This window comes from Fringilla coelebs, assembly GCF_963513975.1.
Source record: "Fringilla coelebs genome assembly, chromosome: 18".
Taxonomy (NCBI): Eukaryota; Metazoa; Chordata; class Aves; order Passeriformes; family Fringillidae; genus Fringilla; species Fringilla coelebs.
The window spans coordinates 6,177,614-6,197,855 of NC_140044.1; the positions used below are offsets into that span (position 1 = coordinate 6,177,614).

The window sequence follows — 20,242 nt, forward strand, 5'->3', positions numbered from 1 at the left end:
TGGGAAGAAAGGGAGTCTCTAATAAAATATTCTGCTCCCTCCTTATCCAAGCAGCACCCAAATAGAGGAGTGAGTTCCCCCAGGTCTCAGCTCACAGCCTTGCCCCCAGTGCCACACAGAAATGTGCAAAGCCTCTGTGCATTTTCCTCACTGTGTGATGTCTCTGTGCATTTTTCCACTGTGTAATGTCTCTGTGCATTTTTCTCACTTCAGCATGAGGAGGGGAACAGAGGATGGAGCACAGAAGGGTTTGCAGACCAAAGGGGAGGGACACTCCCTGTGCTGCCCCTCTGCAGCCCTTGTGACAAGTGTGCTCCTCACGTCACCCTCCATCAGGAGCAAAAGGGGCTGCTGGGTTGTGCCCTGAAAAAAATCTGATCAGACACAGCACAGAGAGCTTGTGCCTCACTGTTCTAAATGAGGTCTCACTGAACTTCTGGTGTGCAAAAGGAGACTGTGAACTGATTTACCTTTATTGACCTTTGCCAGATTAGATCCTGCAGTGGAACCAGCGATAGACGAGTGCAGCTGATTTCTAACACGCAAGGCTTTGGATCTTGATTTGCACCTAAATGAAAGAGTACTTTCAAATGACAAACATCCCTGAGGACTAAATACTGCCTCTGAGCTGAGCCTACCAGACATGCAGAGCACACACTCATCCCTGCAAACCTCTGTCTGCACAGGACACACACACACAGCACAGCCCCATGCAAGGAAAGAGATGATAAATCACAACCTTTTTCTGGTATCTTTTTATTATTATTATTTTCCTATTCAGTTCCAGGAGCATCCTTGCTGCTTTGAATCCCTTTTAGTAGTATAAAACACCTAAAAAAAAAAAAAAAAAAAACAAAGAAGAAAGAAGAAAAAGCATGTTCATAGAAGTTTCTGGTCCTTGTGCTGTGGGAAAGAAAGTGGGAGGATGCAGTAAAAGTGATAAAGATAAGGAAGGCACAGATATCTGATGGATCAAGTATTTCCTCTTCAGTCCCCGTGACCAGCTTACAAAGATGTGTTAAAAACCAATCTGTCCACAGATTTGGGGTTGTGGTGGGTACACAGGGACTTCAGTCCTAGCACCACTAAGGAGCACCTCCAAAGAGCACCAAAACCAGCAGAGCTGCCTGCACAGCCCTGGTTTGGCTGCAGAGCACCAGGGAGCCATAAACACAAACAGCATTTTGCATCCACCCGCGTGTCAAACACCACAGCGTGGCCTCCCAGACTAATTGACAGAAACCAGCAGCTCCCCTCCACTAATGAGAGCACCCATTACACCTAATTAGCTGAGGTTCTGTTCCAGGTCCTGCTACGTTTACACTCAAAATACATCTCCCAGCAAAGAGCCTTCTTGGAGAGCAAAAAAGGAAGAGGAGGATGATTCCAATTAAGCCCCTAAATGAGAATAAAGTTGGAGAATGCAGGTCATGCTGAGGAAAATGGCTTTGAGGAATGGCAGGTGACTCTGGGGCCGTGGGATGTGCCACTTGTCACCAACAACTGGCAAAGCACAGCTGGAGATCCAGGGTGGCCACACTGTACCTGGCATCCCACCCTGAAATACCCAACCCTGAGGTTCCTCTTGGTCTTTTTGGTGACATCAGAAGATGGATGGGGTTTCTTCTGGGCTTCATGTTTCTTTGTCTTTTTTTTTTTAGTGATTTCTCCAGATGTTTCCTGGCACCAGAGTGCACTTGAGGAAGGTTTAGCCTCTTAATGAATTGTTTTGGATGGGTGTCCAAGGGACAGTTCACATAAGGGCTGGTGGATGATGACAGGAGTGCATGGGAAGAGGAGCAGAGTAGAACAGAGGCTTTAAAGCAGCTTCAATTTGTCTCTGTCTCCTGGGGCTGTGGAAGAAAGAGGCGCCTTGGCAGACTCTGGGCTGTCACCATCAAGGGCAGAGCCCATCCCTGGGAAGCTGACAAGGGCAGGAAGGGTCCAGGGGCTGAGGGGCTCGTAGACAGTCAGTGCAGAGGGTTCAGTACAGGCAAAAGTACAGTGGTCCTGGGACAGGGGGTGTGAGAGCAGGCACAGCACCAGGGCATCTCTCTGAGCCCTGTAGGGGTGGGTTGGACTGGCTGGTGGAGAGCAGGAGTGCAGGTCACAGGGCACCTGAAATGGCACACCAAAGCAGAAAAGTTCTGTAAGAGCAGCTGGAGGCAGAGTGAGCTGTTTGTAGAGTGCCTGGCAGGTCTGGGGCAGGAAAACCTTTAAACCCACAGTAATACTTTTTGGGGGCCCTGTAAAGCCAGGCCTCATCAAGGATCTGAAACAGTGGCAAGGAAAAGCCAATTCATACATCACACTGCGCTCTGTCACATTTCTGAGGCAGAGTCCCTGTTTGAGTGGAAAGTCTGGGAGACCAAAACACCAAATCATGCTGATAAACAGCCTGGCCAGCCTCCAGGCTTTCCCTCTCTGCTTTTTCCTGTGTTTATCAGCACAGACCAGCCTTTGCCTGCCCCATCCTTTAGTCTAACTCCCAGAGAATGAATGCTCCTCCTAGTACTGGCTCCCTGGCAGAACTGCACTTCTCAAAAGTCCTCTGCTCCTGCCCCTGAAGTAATCATTTGCAACACATAAAACCCATTCACCACCTTCCCCAGATTGGCAGGTGCCAGGGAGCTATTCAGCCTGTCTGTCAAGGCTGCAGGGATCTCCATGGGAAGCAGGAGAAGGGAGCTCAGGCTGTGTTCCCCATGCCCATGAGCACCTGGACTGGAGCTCTGGCCAGGACTGTGTCACTGCTGGGAAGCAGTGGGAGTCCCCAGGCTGGCAGGGGCTGACAGGGACTTTCCACAGGCACCTCACAGCTGTGCTGCCCTAGCTCGTGCTCAACAAACAGAGGACTGGTGCCTTCAGGAGTGAGGAGCACGGTGACTCAGATGGGCAGGGGGAAATCTCTGCCAGTTTGTAAGCAAATGATGGATTGCTCCATCTGCCCAGATGTCCTTGTTCCCCTGGGGAGGAACCAGTCCATCCACTCCATCACTGAGCTTTGTGATATCCCTCCCCACAAAGGTCCTTCCGAGGCTCTTGGATTTGGGGTTATGACATTAAATGTTGTTAGAATAAACCTACCCAGAGTCCCAGGAGAATAGGCCCAAGAGACCTCACCCAAACCACCTGGTCCATCCTATACTTATGTCTTTCCCCATCTTTGCCAAACCAGTTCTTAAAGGACCTCCAGGAATGGATACGCCACCACGTCCCCAGACAGCCCATTCCAGTGAGTCACTAATCATTGCCAGCAGAAACAAGTGTCTAACCTGCTGCATTTAAGTCTATTACCTCATGTCCCATTCATCACCTCATTGCTCCATCCTCCCTGCATGGGAACACTGCTGAGGTGTCCCCCCACACCGACCCTGTGGGGCCCCAGCCCGGAACAAACACACTGACCTTACACAAGGAGGCAACAGGGTCATCTCTTTCTCCATTTGTCCCCAACCCTCTTGCCCTGTCCACGGGTGCTGGTGTTCCTGTGATGCCACCTCAGCTGGCTCTCTAGTGCATTCACCTGGGGGGGAGAAAGCAGCAGCTCTGAGAGGAGTCTGCACCACTGCACAGGTAATCTTTAACCTGCCCCAAATACAGAAAGAATAAGAATAAGAATAAGAATAAGAATAAGAATAAGAATAAGAATAAGAATAAGAATAAGAATAAGAATAAGAGTAAGAATAAGAGTAAGAGTAAGAATAAGAAAAGAATAAGAATAAGAATAAGAATAAGAATAAGAATAAGAATAAGAATAAGAATAAGAATAAGAATAAGAATAAGAATAAGAATAAGCTGGCTCAACTTTGCTGAGATTCATGACTCCGTGAAAGACAAACGTTGGGGCACCAAGCTTTACCTGTTTCCGTAGGGAAGTGACTGTCTTCTCCAGTTCAGCCACAAGGGACTCAAGATTCTCTCTGGAGGAAGAGCTTGGTGAGGGTGCCTCATCTCTGGGGTCAGGGATAAAAAGTGAAAGGGGTTATGCAAACAGCAGCTTCCTAGGTGAGGGAATAATTTTGCTTTCTCCAGCATCAGCCTCCAAGTGAGCATCAAAGGGAAGGGCCCAACTGCCAAAGAGCCCCTCAGCCCTGGTATTTACACATCAGAGCTGGGCTCTGCACTGAAGTGTGGAGGGCTGGCTGAGCTCAGCACCTCTCTACTGATCCACCCGTGACCCCAGATCTCTGAAAAGCACCAGATTCAGAGGCCTGAGTGGACTGAGTTATTAAAACTTCTCTTTCATAAACTGGAGGTAGAAGGGGTGATACTGCACCTGGGCAAGGCAGGCTTGTGCTTTGCAGGGTTTTCCTCTGGGTAGCTGAAGCCAGGAGACCTCTTGCTTCGGAACCGCTGCGAAAGAGCCCTGAACTGCCCTCGTGTCCTGCAGTCTTGGGAAGGAAGGGAAAGTCTGCAGTGAGCACTGGTGTTTGAAGCAGGACTGTGTGAACTGCAGCAGCACAAGGCAGCACTGCCCTCCTGCACCATCCCCCCTGGACACATCTCTTGGGCCAGAGGGAAGGAGGCAACCAAGGTGTGGAAAGGGTGTGCATCACTTGTGGATTACCATGTCTCAAATGGACATCTGAACCAGAATGCAGCCCAGGGGGACCATGGCAGGATCTGAGGTTTTATGGCAGAGATTTAGGCTCCCAAATGAATCTGTGAAGTGACATGTGGTGGGGATCATGTCCTGTTTCAGTCTCCTCCTCAGCCAGACACCAAAGCCCTCAGTGAGGTGGACTTTCAGAGAGATTAAATGAAGCTAGCAGAGTTAACAGGCTTCCTAGAGAGGTGGCCAATGTCCCAAACCTCTAGGGGTTTAGAAGAAGCATTTGGATGTAATAATAATTAAGACATAATTAATAATTTGCTTTAACTTTTGATCATCACTGAATTGGTCAGGACATTGGACAGGATGATTGCTGCAGGTCGTTTACAGCTGAAATATTCTATTCTATTCTATTCTATTCTATTCTATTCTATTCTATTCTATTCTATTCTATTCTATTCTATTTTCAGTTCTCTTTACACCCATTTGCTGACACAGGGGTCTCATGGTACAGCCAGAAATCAGCAACAATCCCATAAAAGCTGCTGTGGCATGTGAGAAATGCCCCCCAGAGTGATGCCCACACCAGTCAGTTCCAGAGCATCCCCCTCCTTACCCTCGCAACAGTCCTGCCACAGGCGGAGGTCCACGGCGGGAATCTCCTCGCAGCTGACCATGCCCTGCAGGTATGATGCCACCTGGAACACGTCTCTCTGCAGCTGCTGGATGTGGTCACTGTTGTCACAGATGACACGAGCCAGGGACGCCTGTCTGATCTGAGTCAGCTGCGCCGGCGTGAACACTCCGGGGTTCTCATACCAAAATCTGCGGTGGGGTGCAATCACAGCATGACTCAGGAGTGGGAGAGGAGGGAGGGAGGGAGTGAGTGAGTGAGTGAGTGAGTGAGTGAGTGAGGCTGGGAGAGGAAGATGAGCTCCCTGACATCTGTGTGGCAGCACCCACACCCCTCAAAATGAGCGTCTGCTCTGGTGTCAGGTGGCTGCAAACACAGATGGCTTTTTCTGGACCCACAAACCCCTGTGCTCCTGCCCTAAGTGCATCACCAGGCAAAGGTGTCTTGTTCACACAAGCAGCAAAGAGGGATTGGAAAGAAGCTCCTGTGGACATTTTCTAGGATTTTCATGAGGTATTGAGAACATCCTCAATTATTCCCAGTGTTCTGCAGTGAAATGAGAATCATCAAATCAAGAAAGGACACCTTAACAGTAACTGTGACAAGTGTTCTTGCAAATACACTGGACAGAGAACACTGTTCCTCATATCATAAGACAATAAATAAGAAAAAATTGCAGATTCTGCTTCTTCCTGTAAGGCAAAAAATCTCCCAAAGAGAATACCAAAGGATTTGGGATGATTCCAATACCTGTCTCCATCCCTCAGCCTTCTGAACTGAGTCGTTAACAGGCACATCAGTGTTGGTCCCACTCTGGTCCCAGGGACAAGATCCTCCACCATAAGTGCTGGAAACAGGTCAATATTTTTGGTAGTTCCATATAAACTGCAGGATAACAGATATTAAAAAAAAAATAAGTTAAGAGGCTCTCAAAGAGTGGTGATAATATAAATCTTATACCAACATAGGAATTTGTATGTCAGGAACTCATCTGGACAATGTTTTTAATGGTTTCATCTAAAAGACAATAGGATAAAGACCTGCTTTGGAAGAGGCAGACAGGGCAGATAGGACGCAGTTTAATCTGACTGGAAAATAGCTCCAAGGCTCAATCTGCTCCCAAACTACACCACAGCAGTGCCTGACAACATTCCACCCAAAACCAGACTGATCACTTGGAGAAACTTCATTTGTCTAACCTCATTGTTAAACCACAGTTATTACCCTATCTTAACATCTGTGGGGGGCAATATCTGGGAAGGTTAATCCATGGGTGTACTGGAAGAAGCAGGAACTTTTCACTGACTGGTCTCCAGTAATTTTGATCCTTCCACATCCAGGCTACAGTACCTCCTGAGCTTTTCTCTGATCTCCAAGTTCTTTATCTCATTTCGGAGGTCCTCAAACTCCTGCGCAGAGGAGAGGTTGCAGAAGACTCTGAAGTCGTTGTAGGGTGGGATGCCGTGGTCTCGCCCTCTCTGGATGTTGATAGCAGCCAAGTCCAGGGACACAGAGTGTGCCATGGAGAAGAGTTTCTCTGTCAGCTCCATGTTGAGGAGTTCAGAGGGCACCCGCATTTTCCCAGGAACCCCAAACAGCCCACGGAGGAGGGGGTCGATCCCCCCTTCCTGCATGATCCTGAAAGGGGAGAAGAAGGCCTTGTGCAGGGGGATGTGGCCTTGTGGGATGGGCTGGAAGGTCTCGTTCAGCCGGTACAGGATGGGGTTGATCAAGGTGTGCCCAAAGCGGAAAGCGGCCGTGGCAAAGGCGTTGAGAATCCCCGCGTTGACGTTGGGGTTGTAGCCTTTGTACTCACCCAGCATCTTCATCCCAGCCTCCCCGAGGATCTTGGGCAGCCACTGGGCATAGGTGATGTGCTGCATCTGGGCACCCACAATCTTCCGTGCCTCGTGGTACAGGAGGTCCCCGTCCCAGTGCGGGTTGAGGGCGGCCAGCTCGGCGGCAACGCGGTTGTGCTCCCTGAACCACAGCGTGTGCATGGCCGTGAGCCCCAGCTGCTCGTTGGCACGGTGGTCTCCTGCCAGGAAGCACGGCACGGGGCTCTCATTCTCGTCCCTCATGCACTCCGTGGGTGGCCCCACAGCAAAGGGAAGGAGGTGCTTCCCCGAGCTGGGCACGACTTGCCCGCGCTTCAGCAGCCCTTTCTGGCCGCTCAGATCCCGCAGCTCCCGCGACTCCTGCTCCGTGCTGCCGTAAACGTTGGAGGCGTCGATGTAGGATGTCAGGTGGTTGATCTGCTCCCTGGCATAGACAGAGTTCATCAGCAGGGAGGTCATGCCGCTGCCACACACGGGGCTCGAGCGCACGAAGAACATGCAGCGCCCGTTGCGCACGCGGGGGTCGTTGGCGGGGACGGCGATGGAGAAGCAGGGAGGGTCGTTGGTGCACACCTCGCTGCAAGGGGCTCCGTCTGAGAAACGAGACATGCTGATGGCTGCCACCGTCTGGTCCATGTCATGGTCCAAGAACTGGCCCCACTGCATGAGCATGTGCGTGAACTGGTCGTCGGGGGTGATGGTCTCGGTCCCGATCATGGCGGTGGAGACAAGGCGAGGTAGAGGAAGGGGCAGATCCCTGGCGTCTTCTGCCAAGGAAAACCCTCGGGGCAGGTTAAATCCATTCTGGTAGGCAGGTTTGAGGAGCCTCTGGAAGGCTGTGAGGGATGCACCCCACATGGGGTGCTGGAGGTTGTTGCAGGAGCCATCATGGGTCCTGTACTTCTTGTGGAAGCAGATGTCGGAGCAGTTGGGCGTGCGGCGGTGCGCGGAGCAGCCCGACAGGTTGGCGATCATGGTCAGGTAGTGAGGGGACACCAGGTCATTGTAGCGATAGCCTGCAGAGGGAAGGGCAGAGCACCAGGTCAGGCATCACCTGCAGCCTCCTGATTCCCACTGTCCCATGGAACAGCTCTGTGTGAAAAGCCCTGTTGGGATAGGCATGGGACGGCCGGGTCTCTGAGCGTGGCGTTGCTGTGGAATTTATGGGAGGCAAAGGAAGCACAGGATCACATCTGACCCACAAAGCAAAAAAGAAAAGGAAAAGAGTTTAACTGCCCAGAGCTAGAAACCAGAAATGTTGTGACTGGCAGAGCAAACTGTGGGGGTGGTCTTGATCCCTATTCTAGGTTTATTTTGTGGCTCCCTGGGTTATTGCTGCCACCATGAGCTCTGTCACCCACCCAAGCTCTACGTGACGAGCAGCAGGAAGCCATGGGTGACTGCCAGGGCACTGCTGGGCCGTGTGAAAGCGCTGAATGATGCTGCATTGTGTGGATGCTGACAGGGCAATGAGGAGAGAGGCTGGCAGTCCAACCAGCCCAGACCAGACCTGCCGCCTGGAGAGACATTCCTTGCACCCTGGAATACATCCAGGCAGGAAAAAATACTTACAGGCCCCAAACACACATGCCTGCTACATGATGAATCACACGTATAGGTAGAAGCACACAGTGTACAGGAATGTTTGTTGTATATCAAGGAAGTGCCAGGTAGGAAGTGTTGGGGTCCAGCTGTTGCATGATTAGACCTCATTAGGTATTTTTGATGTTACTCTGCTTTGTTGTTTGCTGTCTTACCTTGATAGAAGGAACCTGAGTTGCTGGGACCTACCTGAATTTGTAGCTAAGAGGTCAAAGTAGTAGAGACAGACAAGGGATATCCTATCTCCTCTGTAACAGCACCCAAATACCCTGGAGTTCACAACACTGCTCTCATTGCCATTTGGAGGGCAGGAAACATCTCAGACCATCTCCTGAGGTTCTGAACTTCAGACCCACGAGGATACTCCTTTATCAGTTAGATGGCTAATATTTTTTTAAGGAATAGGGCTTGTATAGCCATCTAAGAAACCTTTACCAAAACAGGGAATTAAAACATTTTGCTGGGTATCAAATTGGTTCAGTGAACATAAGACCAGCCCTTCAGCTCTTAAAAAAACATGAGATATAGAAAGAATTGCCACCCAGACAACACATTTCTTGATATCCTGATACACCCAACATTTATCTGGTTTTTGATATACCACTGCGCAGTTTAAATTCCCTGGATTGTCTAGGCATCATTGTTTTCATTTCATCCTGCACACAAAATTAGGAAGGGAAATGCAATCTCTCCTACCTGTGACATTCATGTCCACAATCAGCCCTTGCTGCACGTGCTCCTGAATCAGCTGCAGGGTCCTTTCAAAGATCTCCCCTGCCCTGGCTGTCTCGATGGTGTAGGGGTCCCTCGGGTAGCGGAACAGAGCCAGGAGGTCATTGGGAGTCTTGGGGCGCCTATTTCCAGGAAGTAAAAGTAATGCAGGTTCATTAAAATTAATCAACCCTGCCCAGGGCAGTGAGACCCTACCAGCAGCAAGAGTCAGGCTCTAAGCTGGTCTAGTGCTGGGCCCCCAAATTAGTGCATAAGACCAACGTGGCTTGCCTGCACATTGCAAATGATTAAAGAAAGGATATTTTTCCCCAGGAAAATGCACATATTTAATTCCCTCGGTTTCTCTGGGTTTTTTCTGTGATAGCAATTTATTTTTTCACTTTTCAACAGCTGAAACCCAGAGGGTTTCTGGCTTAATACAAACTATCCATCCTTCCAACAAAAACATATATTGGGGTAGAAAAGGATTGAATCATATTCACTCGAGAATTTATTTTTTATTGAGGAAATGGCTGGAAATTTTTATATTATTATTTCTGTACACACTCCACAAAGTCAGTTGCATTCATAAAATGACTACTTTGATTATTTTCCTTTTTATTCACTATCTCCACAACCAACTCCAGCTGCCAAAATGCAGATAGAAGTGACATAAGAGATGATGCTCGTGTATCTCACTTTTCCAGAATCCCAAATCTGTTGGGAAGCTCTATCACATCCTGCACGGTGCAGCTTCAACCTCCAGCACTCGAACAACCCCGTAGCTTTCCTCTGCGGGCTGCCAGTGCTAAAATGAGCTTTGAGAAAGCTTCATTTCTTGTGGGTTTTCATCACTTTCCTGCCTCAGGCCCCAGCTCCAGGCCCTTCCCACACTCACTTGCTGAAGAGCTCGGTCCGTGTGGAGTTGATGGCGTGGTCCACGCTGCTGATGGCCTCGCGCAGCGACGTGGCCACAAACGTGTCCCCGCTCCGCCCCACGTCCGTGGCTGCCCAAAGCACAAAGAAACAACAGAACACCCTCAATTTGCTGGGATATTAATGGGCCCTCCCAGCTCATCAAAATCCGTGCAGCAGCTCCGGCTCCGGTGACCTCGCTGCAGAGCAAACAGCATTTCTGTTTGTAATAGAAACACCATAAATTTATTTTATTTATTCTGGAGGACGTGAATAAATAAGAAAAAGAAAGTGGTTTTTTCAAGAGATGTCTGTGGGCACACATTCAGAGTTTTCTCCTGTACAGCTTTGCAAAAAAAAAAAGCCTGTTTTGGTTAGTGGTTAAACTGCAAAAAGGAAATGTAAAAATCACAGGGAGTTAATCCAAAAGAATATATTTGCTCCCACAAAGGTACTTCTCAAATTAATGAAATTAATTTAAATATATTGCTCATATACTTATTTTCTTTTTGTGGAAGACTTTACTTATTAATTCTTGGTAGTGTTTATTAGATATTTATAATAATAATAGTTCAAACTTAGTGTTAACACATTTGCTACATCATTTTAGGTAAAAATACCAAAGTTGTTGAAATACCTTCAGAAGTAAAAACATCGCTTCTTTAAAATTACTACAGGATGCATTTTTAAGCCAGGGCCTTTGTCACAGCTGAACAAACCAGTTCCTGGTTAGCTACTGGTTGTGCTACAGCCAGCTGGTGAATGAGGTACCAATCAAGAACAAACCACAGAAATTATCTCAGGAATTATTTCAAACAACAAAGACACTTCTGACCTTTTTCAGCTCCTTGCTTACAGCCTCTGTATGGAAAATGTTACTAAATTCCTCTAATAAGTCACTTACTAGCCACTGTGGCTATTGGTGGAACAGCTATTTACTTATATTTCAAACTTATTTGCTAGCCTTTGATTTCTTTTTCCCTTTGCCAGTTTTCTTACCCTCTAAGAGGTACAATTTCCACTCCTGACCTCTGGTTTGACCAGCAGAGGAGAGCTACTCCTCCTTGTTCATTACAGCTTCCCTAACGCTCAGAGCAGGAGATTGAAAACCAGACCTAGTTCCCATTCCCAAGAGTGGTGCACAGTCTAAGGCTGGACTTGGTGAACCTGAGGGTCTTTTCCAGCCTTTCTGATTCTGTGAGTCTGTGATTCTATGACTGAGCAGACATTTACCCCCCTGCATTTGCAGCGACAATGTTGTTCTGTTCCTCCCTTCCCTGGCATGCGAGGTTTTGGTCAGATGATGATTTGTGAGCACATTGGCACATTTTAATAAGTTTCTCCCTCCCAGCAGAGGCAATAACTACATGGACACTGGCAGCTGGGCTTGCAGGAGGAGGTTTGAGACAACACCTTTGGCTTTGCAGGGAGCAACTGCAGCTCAGCTGAGCAAACAGCGAGGGGCAGCTGGGAGGTGCGTGGGCTTTCCCTGCGAGGTGACTCCCATCCAAAAGGACCTGTCTGCAAAGAAACTGAAGAAATAATTTCTTACATAATTATCTGCTCAAAGTCTAGCTGTGAACAGAACACAGCAGGGCCTTACATGGGAGCCAGAGAAGGCTGGAGGGGAGATACAGTACCGGTGATGGTGAGCTGCATGGCACTCGAGGTGAAGCCAAAGGGGTTCCTTGCGATGCACTCGTATCTGCCCTGGTCAGCCACACCCAGGTCCTGGATGGAGAGGGTCCCGTCCTGGCTGATGTGGAACTTGCCACTCTCTGTGATCTGGATGCCCTCCTGTTGCACCATCAAAAGACAGAAGCTGTGTCAGAGCACGGAAAGCTTCCCACCAGCCCAGCCTGCAGCCTGCTCAGCAAACCCAGGGATGGATGTGATGAGCAAATGTGGCCACCAGATGTTAGCAGTGCTCTTCCAGAGAAACCAGAGAGCAGTCTGAGGACACCTGTTCCTGGTAGGGCCCACAGTGAGGAGGTCCCTGCTCAGCTCCTTCTCCAGACTGTCCCCACAGGACACCCCACACAGACACCCCACACAGACAGGCTGGCTGGAACTATTCCCAGGCCCTGGTGTCCCCACAGAAGTTTCATGGCACAGAATTAAGTTGAAATATTTTCAGTTTTAGGACAACCTGAAACTGATGGATTTTTGTTGCCCTTGACCTGCAAATCCCAGCTTTTCCTGCTCTGACAGCATCACTCAAACCCAGCCTCTCAGCCTGGCTGGTGGCAGATGTGACTTTAGGTTTGACCTTCTTTATTCTCCTGCTTCTTAACATCTTTCTGCTGCCCTGCCACAACCTAAAGCTTGCTCTCTGCCCTCTCAGGCCCTTTCCTTCTGCTCCCACTGATGGTTGAGCCCACAGAAAGCTGCAAAGAAAGAAAGCTGGTTCACCCCCTGCCAGACTTTTGTGGGGTAAGTGTGGCTCAAGCATTTTCTGTGCCTGACTGTGCTCAAAGGCAGGGCAGGTAACAAGGAAGACCCCAAGTGTTGCACTACAGAATATCAGAAAAAAGGTCAGAAGAACTTCATCTAATGAACTTTTTGAAAGAGCAGCCAGGCTGCTGTGTGATTTTGAGGGACCATGGCTTTGCCCCTGATCCCTAAGCTGGAGGCAACAAGCATCATCCAATGCCATCAGCAGGAATCCTGGATATAAGGAAAAACTACTTAGGAAAAAAAAACTTCAGGGTTCAGTGGGGGTTTTTTTGTTTGTTTGTTGGTTTGTTTGTTTGTTTGTTTTCTTCCAGGGATGGTCAATCAAGTATTTATATCATCCTGGAATGACACTGGCTTCAAGTAACTCTTTTGGAAGGAAGAACAGGACAATACTTGCTGCAAGGCTTTGAGCCTGAGAAACTGCAATGCTCTCTTAAAAACTCAGTGGAAATGTTGGTCCTTATCCATGTGTATTGCAAAACTAATGAAACTGGGAGAGGTGTTGAAGGGGAGAGTTGTTGAATCCTCCCCCAGAGGAGCTGTCCCTCTGCCCAGTGATGTGAAATCACCACATACCTTGACCCAGGTGATGGTGGGCCGAGGGTCTCCCTGGGCAGCGCAGGAAATGGAAACGTCCTGGCCTGTCTCTGCCACCAGGTCTTGGGGAGGATGGAGGAACACTGGGATCACTGTGCAACACAGGGAAAAAAAGTCATCGAGGTGAAAAATGCACCAAGGAAAATAGAGAAATCTCTGTGTAAAGAAACATCTCAGCATGGGGTAAGCAGAGCTGCTGCTCTTGCAAGGGCTCGGCACAGGGGCAGCAGCAGCTCACCCTGGGCTCTCTGTCTGGCTACCAAGCTCTCTGTTCACAAATTTATGTGATTTATGCTCATTATTTTCTGCTCCTCTGCATCTCTGCTTGGGGCATCCTCTGCATCTCTACTATTCTAAAACTATTCTATAGTTTTAGAATATATTATATTATATTATATTATATTATATTATATTATATTATATTATATTATATTATATTATATTATATTATATTATATTATATTATATTATATTATATTATATTATATTATATTATATTATATTATATTATATTATATTATATTATATTATATTATATTATATTATATTATATTATATTATATTATATTATATTCTAAAACTATACTAAAGAAAGAGAAAGGAGACATCAGAAAGCTAGAAAAGAATGATGATAAAAACCCGTGACAGACTCAGAGAGTCTGACACAGCTGGCTGATTGGCCATTAATTAAAAACAAACAATTCACACACTGGGTAAACTATTCTCCAAATCACATTCCAGAGGAGCAAAACATGGAGAAGCTGAGGCCTCTCATCTTGCCAGGAGAAGCAATCCTGGTGCAGGGATTTTTCACAAAACATCACACTGACAGTAAGTCAAATGCCGTCTTCTCTGGCGGGTCTGTGCCTCTCGGCGCGGAAAGCTCAAAATCCTCAGCGTCCAGGGTTCCAACAATCGACCCCAAAAGGAATGCCAGGGCTGTGCCAGCCCAGCTCACCTCGCGGGGTCACCGAGAGCTGCACGGGGACGCTGCTGCCGCCGATGGTGCTGACGGCGTGGCACTCGTACTGCCCGTGGTCGTGCAGGGCCACCCGCCCCACGCGCAGCGTGCCCGTGGCCAGCACGCTGTGCCGCCGGTCGCTCGGCAAGGGCCCGCCTGGCGGAACAAGCAGCTCGTTAATTCCCTCATCCCACTGATGCCAGAATGATTTGGGCTTTGGTGTGTTCTTCCTATCTACCCGCGGCTCTGGAGGCTGTTGTTGGATTGTTATAAAGTTTCCCAACGCTAGTGCTTTTCCTGTCAGAATAACAAATTTCTGAGGGTCAGTTCTGATCTGACTTCTTGTGGGAATCAAGGATAAAACACCTTCCCAAGACACTTCCTCGTGTATTACCCATGAACAACTCTCAGGGACTGAGGCTTCACAAGGGGTTGAACCAAGAGAGGGAATGACTTCGTTACCTGTGTTTCTAACTGGGGATTCTTGTCAATTACGCAAATTTGCTGAACTTATAACTGTAACTTCCCCTATGTCACATGGGCTTTGACAAGTATGAATTCCCAGCACATTTTCAGCATGCAATTTGCCATATTTGCACATGGATGCCTCCAGTTAAAGACCTGTTTTTATATTACTTCCTATATTAATATTGTCACAAAAGTGTTTTGTGTTCTTTCTAGATTTTGAAGGCATAACCATCACCGGAGGAGTCTGTGTGATAGTCATACATTTCATTTCCTTCCCAGCATCAGTTGCCCTGAAATACCACCTTTACACATTGAGTTGTCTTGTCTGATCAGCTGGGAAGAGCTGGAACCCTTTTCTTTCCTCCTAAGTATTTTCTTTGTGCAACCTGCAGATTTTTTTTGACCCTTGATGGATAGCAAATCACCCTTCAATTATCCAAACTCTCTGTTTCATCAAATAAATGGGAACATTTGGCATTGTCTTTCTAAATTGGCTGGTCTGATTTTTTGGTTTGGAAACAGTTGTTTCAATATTTTCTCTATTTCAGGAGAAAAGCTGAAAACTAAACCATTTTAACAAACACAAATAAAATTATCAAAATTTGTCAGGCTAGCAACTTTTTTTTTTTATGCACTCCATTTTCCTCCATTTATTCATCCTCTATTCATTCATCCCAAATTCCAAAACCCCCTATGCTCTCAAAAGTGGCTTTGAGATGAGCAATGCCCATCTCAGTGCTCCCCTCCTCTTGTCTTGCTTTCAGCATGTGAAAGCACTGTAAATCTTCATTGTTTTTTTATTTATGGAGTGCTGAGTGCAAACCTGGTTACAAAGCATTTATGAGCCTCACTTCTTGTCACTTGTTCTCCTTTCCATGTGCATAAGATATATTTTCTGGGAAGTGGAGGAAAACAGGTTAAAGGAGATGGAGAACATGCTGGCAGAGCAGAATTTCAGCTGGTCCTTCTTAGCTCCGCGTCAGGGCCATTGCTGTGGAAGCTGGAACACAATACCCACAAAATCTCCACAGCCCTAAACCATTAATTATGGCTTGTGAAGCATAAGGAAAAGTTGGAGGACCTTTGGGCCAAGCATTATTGGCTTCTGTCCCAGAAAGCGTTGGATGAGATCAGTTCAGTGGAGCCAGCACTAACAATTATTGGAGACTTTAAAAGTTCACCACCACCTGTTGTCCCAAAATCTTTTTTCCTAAGCTATGAGAAAACTCTGAGGTGTGCCAGTGAAAGGTGCCCTTCTGCAACGTGCTCCCCCAGGGCAGCAAATCAAGGACAATGACACAGAGCTGGCCCATGGTGGTACTGCCAAGGAAGTGGTGGAATCATCCCCAGAGTGTCAAAATAAAAGTGTAGATTTGGCATTTAGGAACACGGTTTAGTGGTGAACATGGCAGTGTTGGGTTAAGGTTGGAATTCATGATCTTAGAGGTCTTTTCCCACTCAAACAATTCTGTGGTTGATATCCACTGATTTGGAGTGTCCAGAGCTTGCCTTTTCAGAGGAGGTGGGAAAGCACTGCAGGAAGAACTGGAATGCTTTCCATGGGTTTCATGCTGATGAAAACCATCACACTCCTTCCTTGTGACAGAGACCCAAGATGCTCCTTCCTCAGTGCTTAACACCATCCTTGGTGATCTACAACACACCTCCCCGTGGGACTGGGTCTGTGCTGGTCACAATTTGTCCTGTGCCACCACTGCAAGCCACCACCTTGGACCAGCAGCTCCGGCGTTCCCACCCACAGCCCATGGATGATGGCATGGGAGGGAGAAGCCACAAATGAAGTAAGGCAGTACCTGCCCTTGTCCAGGTAATCACTGGGGGAGGGTGACCCTCAGCAGAGCAGGGGAAATCCACACTTTGTCCCTCAGTTACCGTCTGATCCGTGGGAATGACGAGAAACCTGGGAGAATCTGGAAGGGAAAGCAATGACTGAGCAGCAGGAAACACTCAGGCAGCAAACTCGGGGAGTTCATGGGAACAGAACCAGCCACAAGACTCAAATGCACCCCACTGACCAAGCACTGTGTCCCAGAAATGTCCCAGAACCCCCCAGGATCCGCCTGGGAGCCCTGACCTTGCACTATGATCCTTGCTGTGGCCTGGATGGATCCCTCAGAGTTGCTGGCATTGCAGTTGTACTGCCCCTGCTCCGAGAAGGTGACGTTCTGGATGAAGAGTCCCCCAGAGCTGGTGATGGTGAAGCGGGAATCCTGTGGCAGAGGAGAGCCCGTGCCAAGGGTCCAGCTGATGCGAGGGTGGGGGTGCCCAGAGACCCCACACTCCAGGGTGACACTTTCCCCAACCAGTACTTCAGTGTTCTGTGGCTGGATCACAAAAGTGGGCTTGGCTGGAAGGAAAGGAGAGCTTTAGGAGCCAGCTCTGCTTCCTGCTCACTGATGGGCAGAAGTTGCTTGGGCTCCTGTGCAACCCAGGAACCCACCCTGGTTCTACCCTGACATCCAAACCCTCCCAGCATCTTCCTACCACCTCACACCCACTCACCCAGTGCTGGAGCATCCCCACACCCATGTCCCCTTCACCCTTGTGCTGCAGAATTCACCCCAGACTTCAAACTCCCTCCCCAGTCCCAAATTGCCTTCAATCCCCAAGTACCCCTTTTCCCACTCCTGTGGGAACCCCTGGAGCTCAGGCCTTGCTTGCCTGCCTCCTCCCCAGCACACCAAGAATATCTTGGCACGTACAAAGCTGGGACTGACTCTGATTTAGCTCCATCCCCATGCCCAGCTTGTAGAGGGGTGCACAAATCTCACTTACAGGGGGTGCCAAAGTAGCGCAGCACGACCTCCTGCGTCTTGGCCTCCCCAGCAATGTTCTTGGCCATGCACTGGTAGACGCCTTTGTCCGACTCCTTGGTGTTCTGGATCATCAAGGTACCATCTTGCAACAGGTTCAGGCGGTTGTCATCCTTCATGTCAATCTTATTACTGAAAAAACAGCCACAAACAGGGAAAATCTGAAAGGAATAAAGACTGGTGGTCCCCCCACCCCGGGGGGATCTGGAGGCTTTGCATCGCAGTAAGTTGGTGTTTCTTGGAGCTATTCTGAGGATTCATGAAATTTGCAGCTGGAGTTCTGATTCACAGCACTGAAGTGCAGCTCCAGCTCTGATTTGCTCCCCGGGTGAGCTGCTTTTTCTCTCCCCACTGATTACACAGGACATTTACAGCCCATCAGGAGAGCACTCTGTTCCCGTGTCACAGCATTGCTGCCATTGTCAGGGCGTCCTGGCCCTGTTCCCCTTACTCACTAAGTGCAAATTTAACAACGAATTAATATTGTTCTTGTGTGCAGCCGGTGCTATTCAAACTCCAGACTCAAAGGCCTGAGAGGAGCAAAAAGCTCTGAGAAGTCACCACGGGACCCCAACACAGCTTGGACTCCAACCCAGCCCTAGAGCTGTGAAACATCTTCCTTTTCTCTGCAGTGACCTGTGACTCCTGGATCCCAGCCCGTGGCAGAAGGTCCCAGTGCTGCATCCCATTTGTCCCAGCACGAAGGAATCTTGGATGGCTACAGATGATGGAAAGGGAAGAAGGGACCTCTCTCCCCCCAGGACAAAGGCTGAACCCACTATGCAATCTAATCTGCTTGCTGGGCATTTATTTAATTCCCCTGGTGTCTCCTCTCTCCAGCCATATCTCGTTTGCTGAGCATTTATTATCATTATCCTTCTTACAATGCTGTCTTTGGGAGCCTGCCAGCATTTCCCTAACAAAACCTTCCTTCCAAAGGGACTTAACTCAGCCATAAACTTTTGCTATGGGCTGAAACTCTGCCTGGTGGGGGGTTTGCTGAAGAAGCACACATTGATCATTTTTATTAATAACCAAGCTCTGCTCAGCCTTCACCAGACAAGAAGCTCATAAAGCAGCAAGGCAGCTTCACTTCCACAGTGGGCACAGAATGTTTTGTTGTGCAGCATTTCCCAGAACACTCTGGCATCTAGCACATAACCTATACAAGAATTTGCAAATTCTGTCCATCAGTGGAGCACAGCAATTTTTCCCTTTGGAGAGAAACCTCAAACCTTGCATGATCAGCCTTTAGTGAGAAGCATCTCAGCAGTTAATAAATGGCAAACATGGTGCCTGAGAGCAACATGAAGCTCTAATTTTATTTTTTTCCTGATCAAAAGACAACTGCTTTTAGCCTGCAGAGTATGTTTACAGGAAAGTTATAAGCTCTTGGAATCCATTACAAACGCAGATGAAATATTTCAAATGCAGATGAAAACACCACTTGGATTACGTGGTCACCAGAGAATGCTGTTAAAGGAAGGTAAATATAACCCATGAAATAACCATTTCTTTTCTTCTTCTTTTTCTTTTTTTCTTAAATGTTGTGTGAAACAACTTTTGTAATTACAGGCAGGCACTGAAGAGCTCAGTGCTTGAAAACCTTTGCCACCCCAGGGTTCCTGGCATGTGACTTACTTGTTGTGCAGCCAAATGATGGCAGGCTTTGGGTTTCCTTCTGCCCTGCAGGTGAAATAAACTGTGTTTCCCAGGAGCACATCGACGTCCTGGGGCTCTGAGGTTATTCGAGGCCTCTCTGCAAAACACCATTTGAACACAACCAAGTCCAAAGCAGCAGAAAACCACCTGCAGCCCAGCTGGGGTATGGTGGGGCACACAACACCCATCCTGCAGTGCCCCAAGGAGCAGGCACAGCCCCAGGCACAGCAGCATCCACTCAGAGCCTCCCCAAAACTCACTAATACCTGCAAATATCCTGAAGGAATAGCATCATTCACCTGTAAAGGGCCTGGGGAATTGCTGCTGCTCTATTCCCAGTGTGTTGGGCAGTGGAGCAGTTCCCACACACCTGACTGTGCAGGGGTTCATTAAAGAGCTGGTCCCTGTCTCCCCCCAAAGAAGCAAAGAAGTCAGTAGCATCCTTCCTTGGGTTGTTTTCCTGCCCTTGGCAGCCTGCAGCTTTCTGCTCCACCTGAACACAGAGCCAGCTCCCTGCAAACCAAACCACTTCCTTCCCAACAGGATTTCATTCATTATGGCCCCAATTCATCATCCTGTCCCTATCCAGCCAAGCCTTTCACTGTGTTCTTCACTTTGAATGCACCACACAAGTTAAACATTGAAAGGATGTGCTAAAACAGGGAGAAATTTATAGACAAGCCTGGAGTGCTGGATCTTGATTCAAAAAGCTTACCCATTTCACAATCTGCATGCTCACCAGTGATCCAGCAAAGCCAGCTGGATTATTTCTGAAATTGAGAACCTGTCACCTCCTCCAAAGGAAGGTCACTCCTCAGACCACAAATTAATGGCTCTGAAAAAATTCCCCAAGGCAAACCCAGCACAGCCCAAACCCAGCACAGCCCAAACCCAGCACAGCCCCACAGTACAAAACACTGACCCAGGGCAGATTTGCCCCTGTGTCTCACAGCTGCTCAAAGCCATGGGTTAATGGTACCAGCAGCTTTCAGACTGACTCAAATATCA

At 48.2% G+C, this 20,242-nt stretch overlaps 1 protein-coding gene across 1 annotated transcript in view; it reads right to left on the reverse strand.

Moving 5' to 3' along the window:
* Nucleotides 1-3,430: 3,430 nt before the first annotated feature.
* The window catches only part of LOC311160775 (peroxidasin homolog), a gene marked incomplete at both ends in the record, with an annotated part of 40,016 nt that continues 23,204 nt past the window's right edge, over nt 3,431-20,242 (reverse strand). Inside the window, 15 exons of the mRNA XM_084217841.1 lie at nt 3,431-3,526; nt 3,863-3,956; nt 4,280-4,394; nt 5,172-5,380; nt 5,940-6,074; nt 6,540-8,043; nt 9,326-9,483; nt 10,239-10,347; nt 11,896-12,052; nt 13,289-13,401; nt 14,268-14,426; nt 16,553-16,669; nt 16,834-17,106; nt 17,535-17,704; nt 19,214-19,331. Of these exons, the coding sequence (XP_084073967.1) occupies nt 3,431-3,526; nt 3,863-3,956; nt 4,280-4,394; nt 5,172-5,380; nt 5,940-6,074; nt 6,540-8,043; nt 9,326-9,483; nt 10,239-10,347; nt 11,896-12,052; nt 13,289-13,401; nt 14,268-14,426; nt 16,553-16,669; nt 16,834-17,106; nt 17,535-17,704; nt 19,214-19,331 (3,527 nt within the window). The remainder of the gene's footprint in view (nt 3,527-3,862; nt 3,957-4,279; nt 4,395-5,171; nt 5,381-5,939; nt 6,075-6,539; nt 8,044-9,325; nt 9,484-10,238; nt 10,348-11,895; nt 12,053-13,288; nt 13,402-14,267; nt 14,427-16,552; nt 16,670-16,833; nt 17,107-17,534; nt 17,705-19,213; nt 19,332-20,242) is intronic.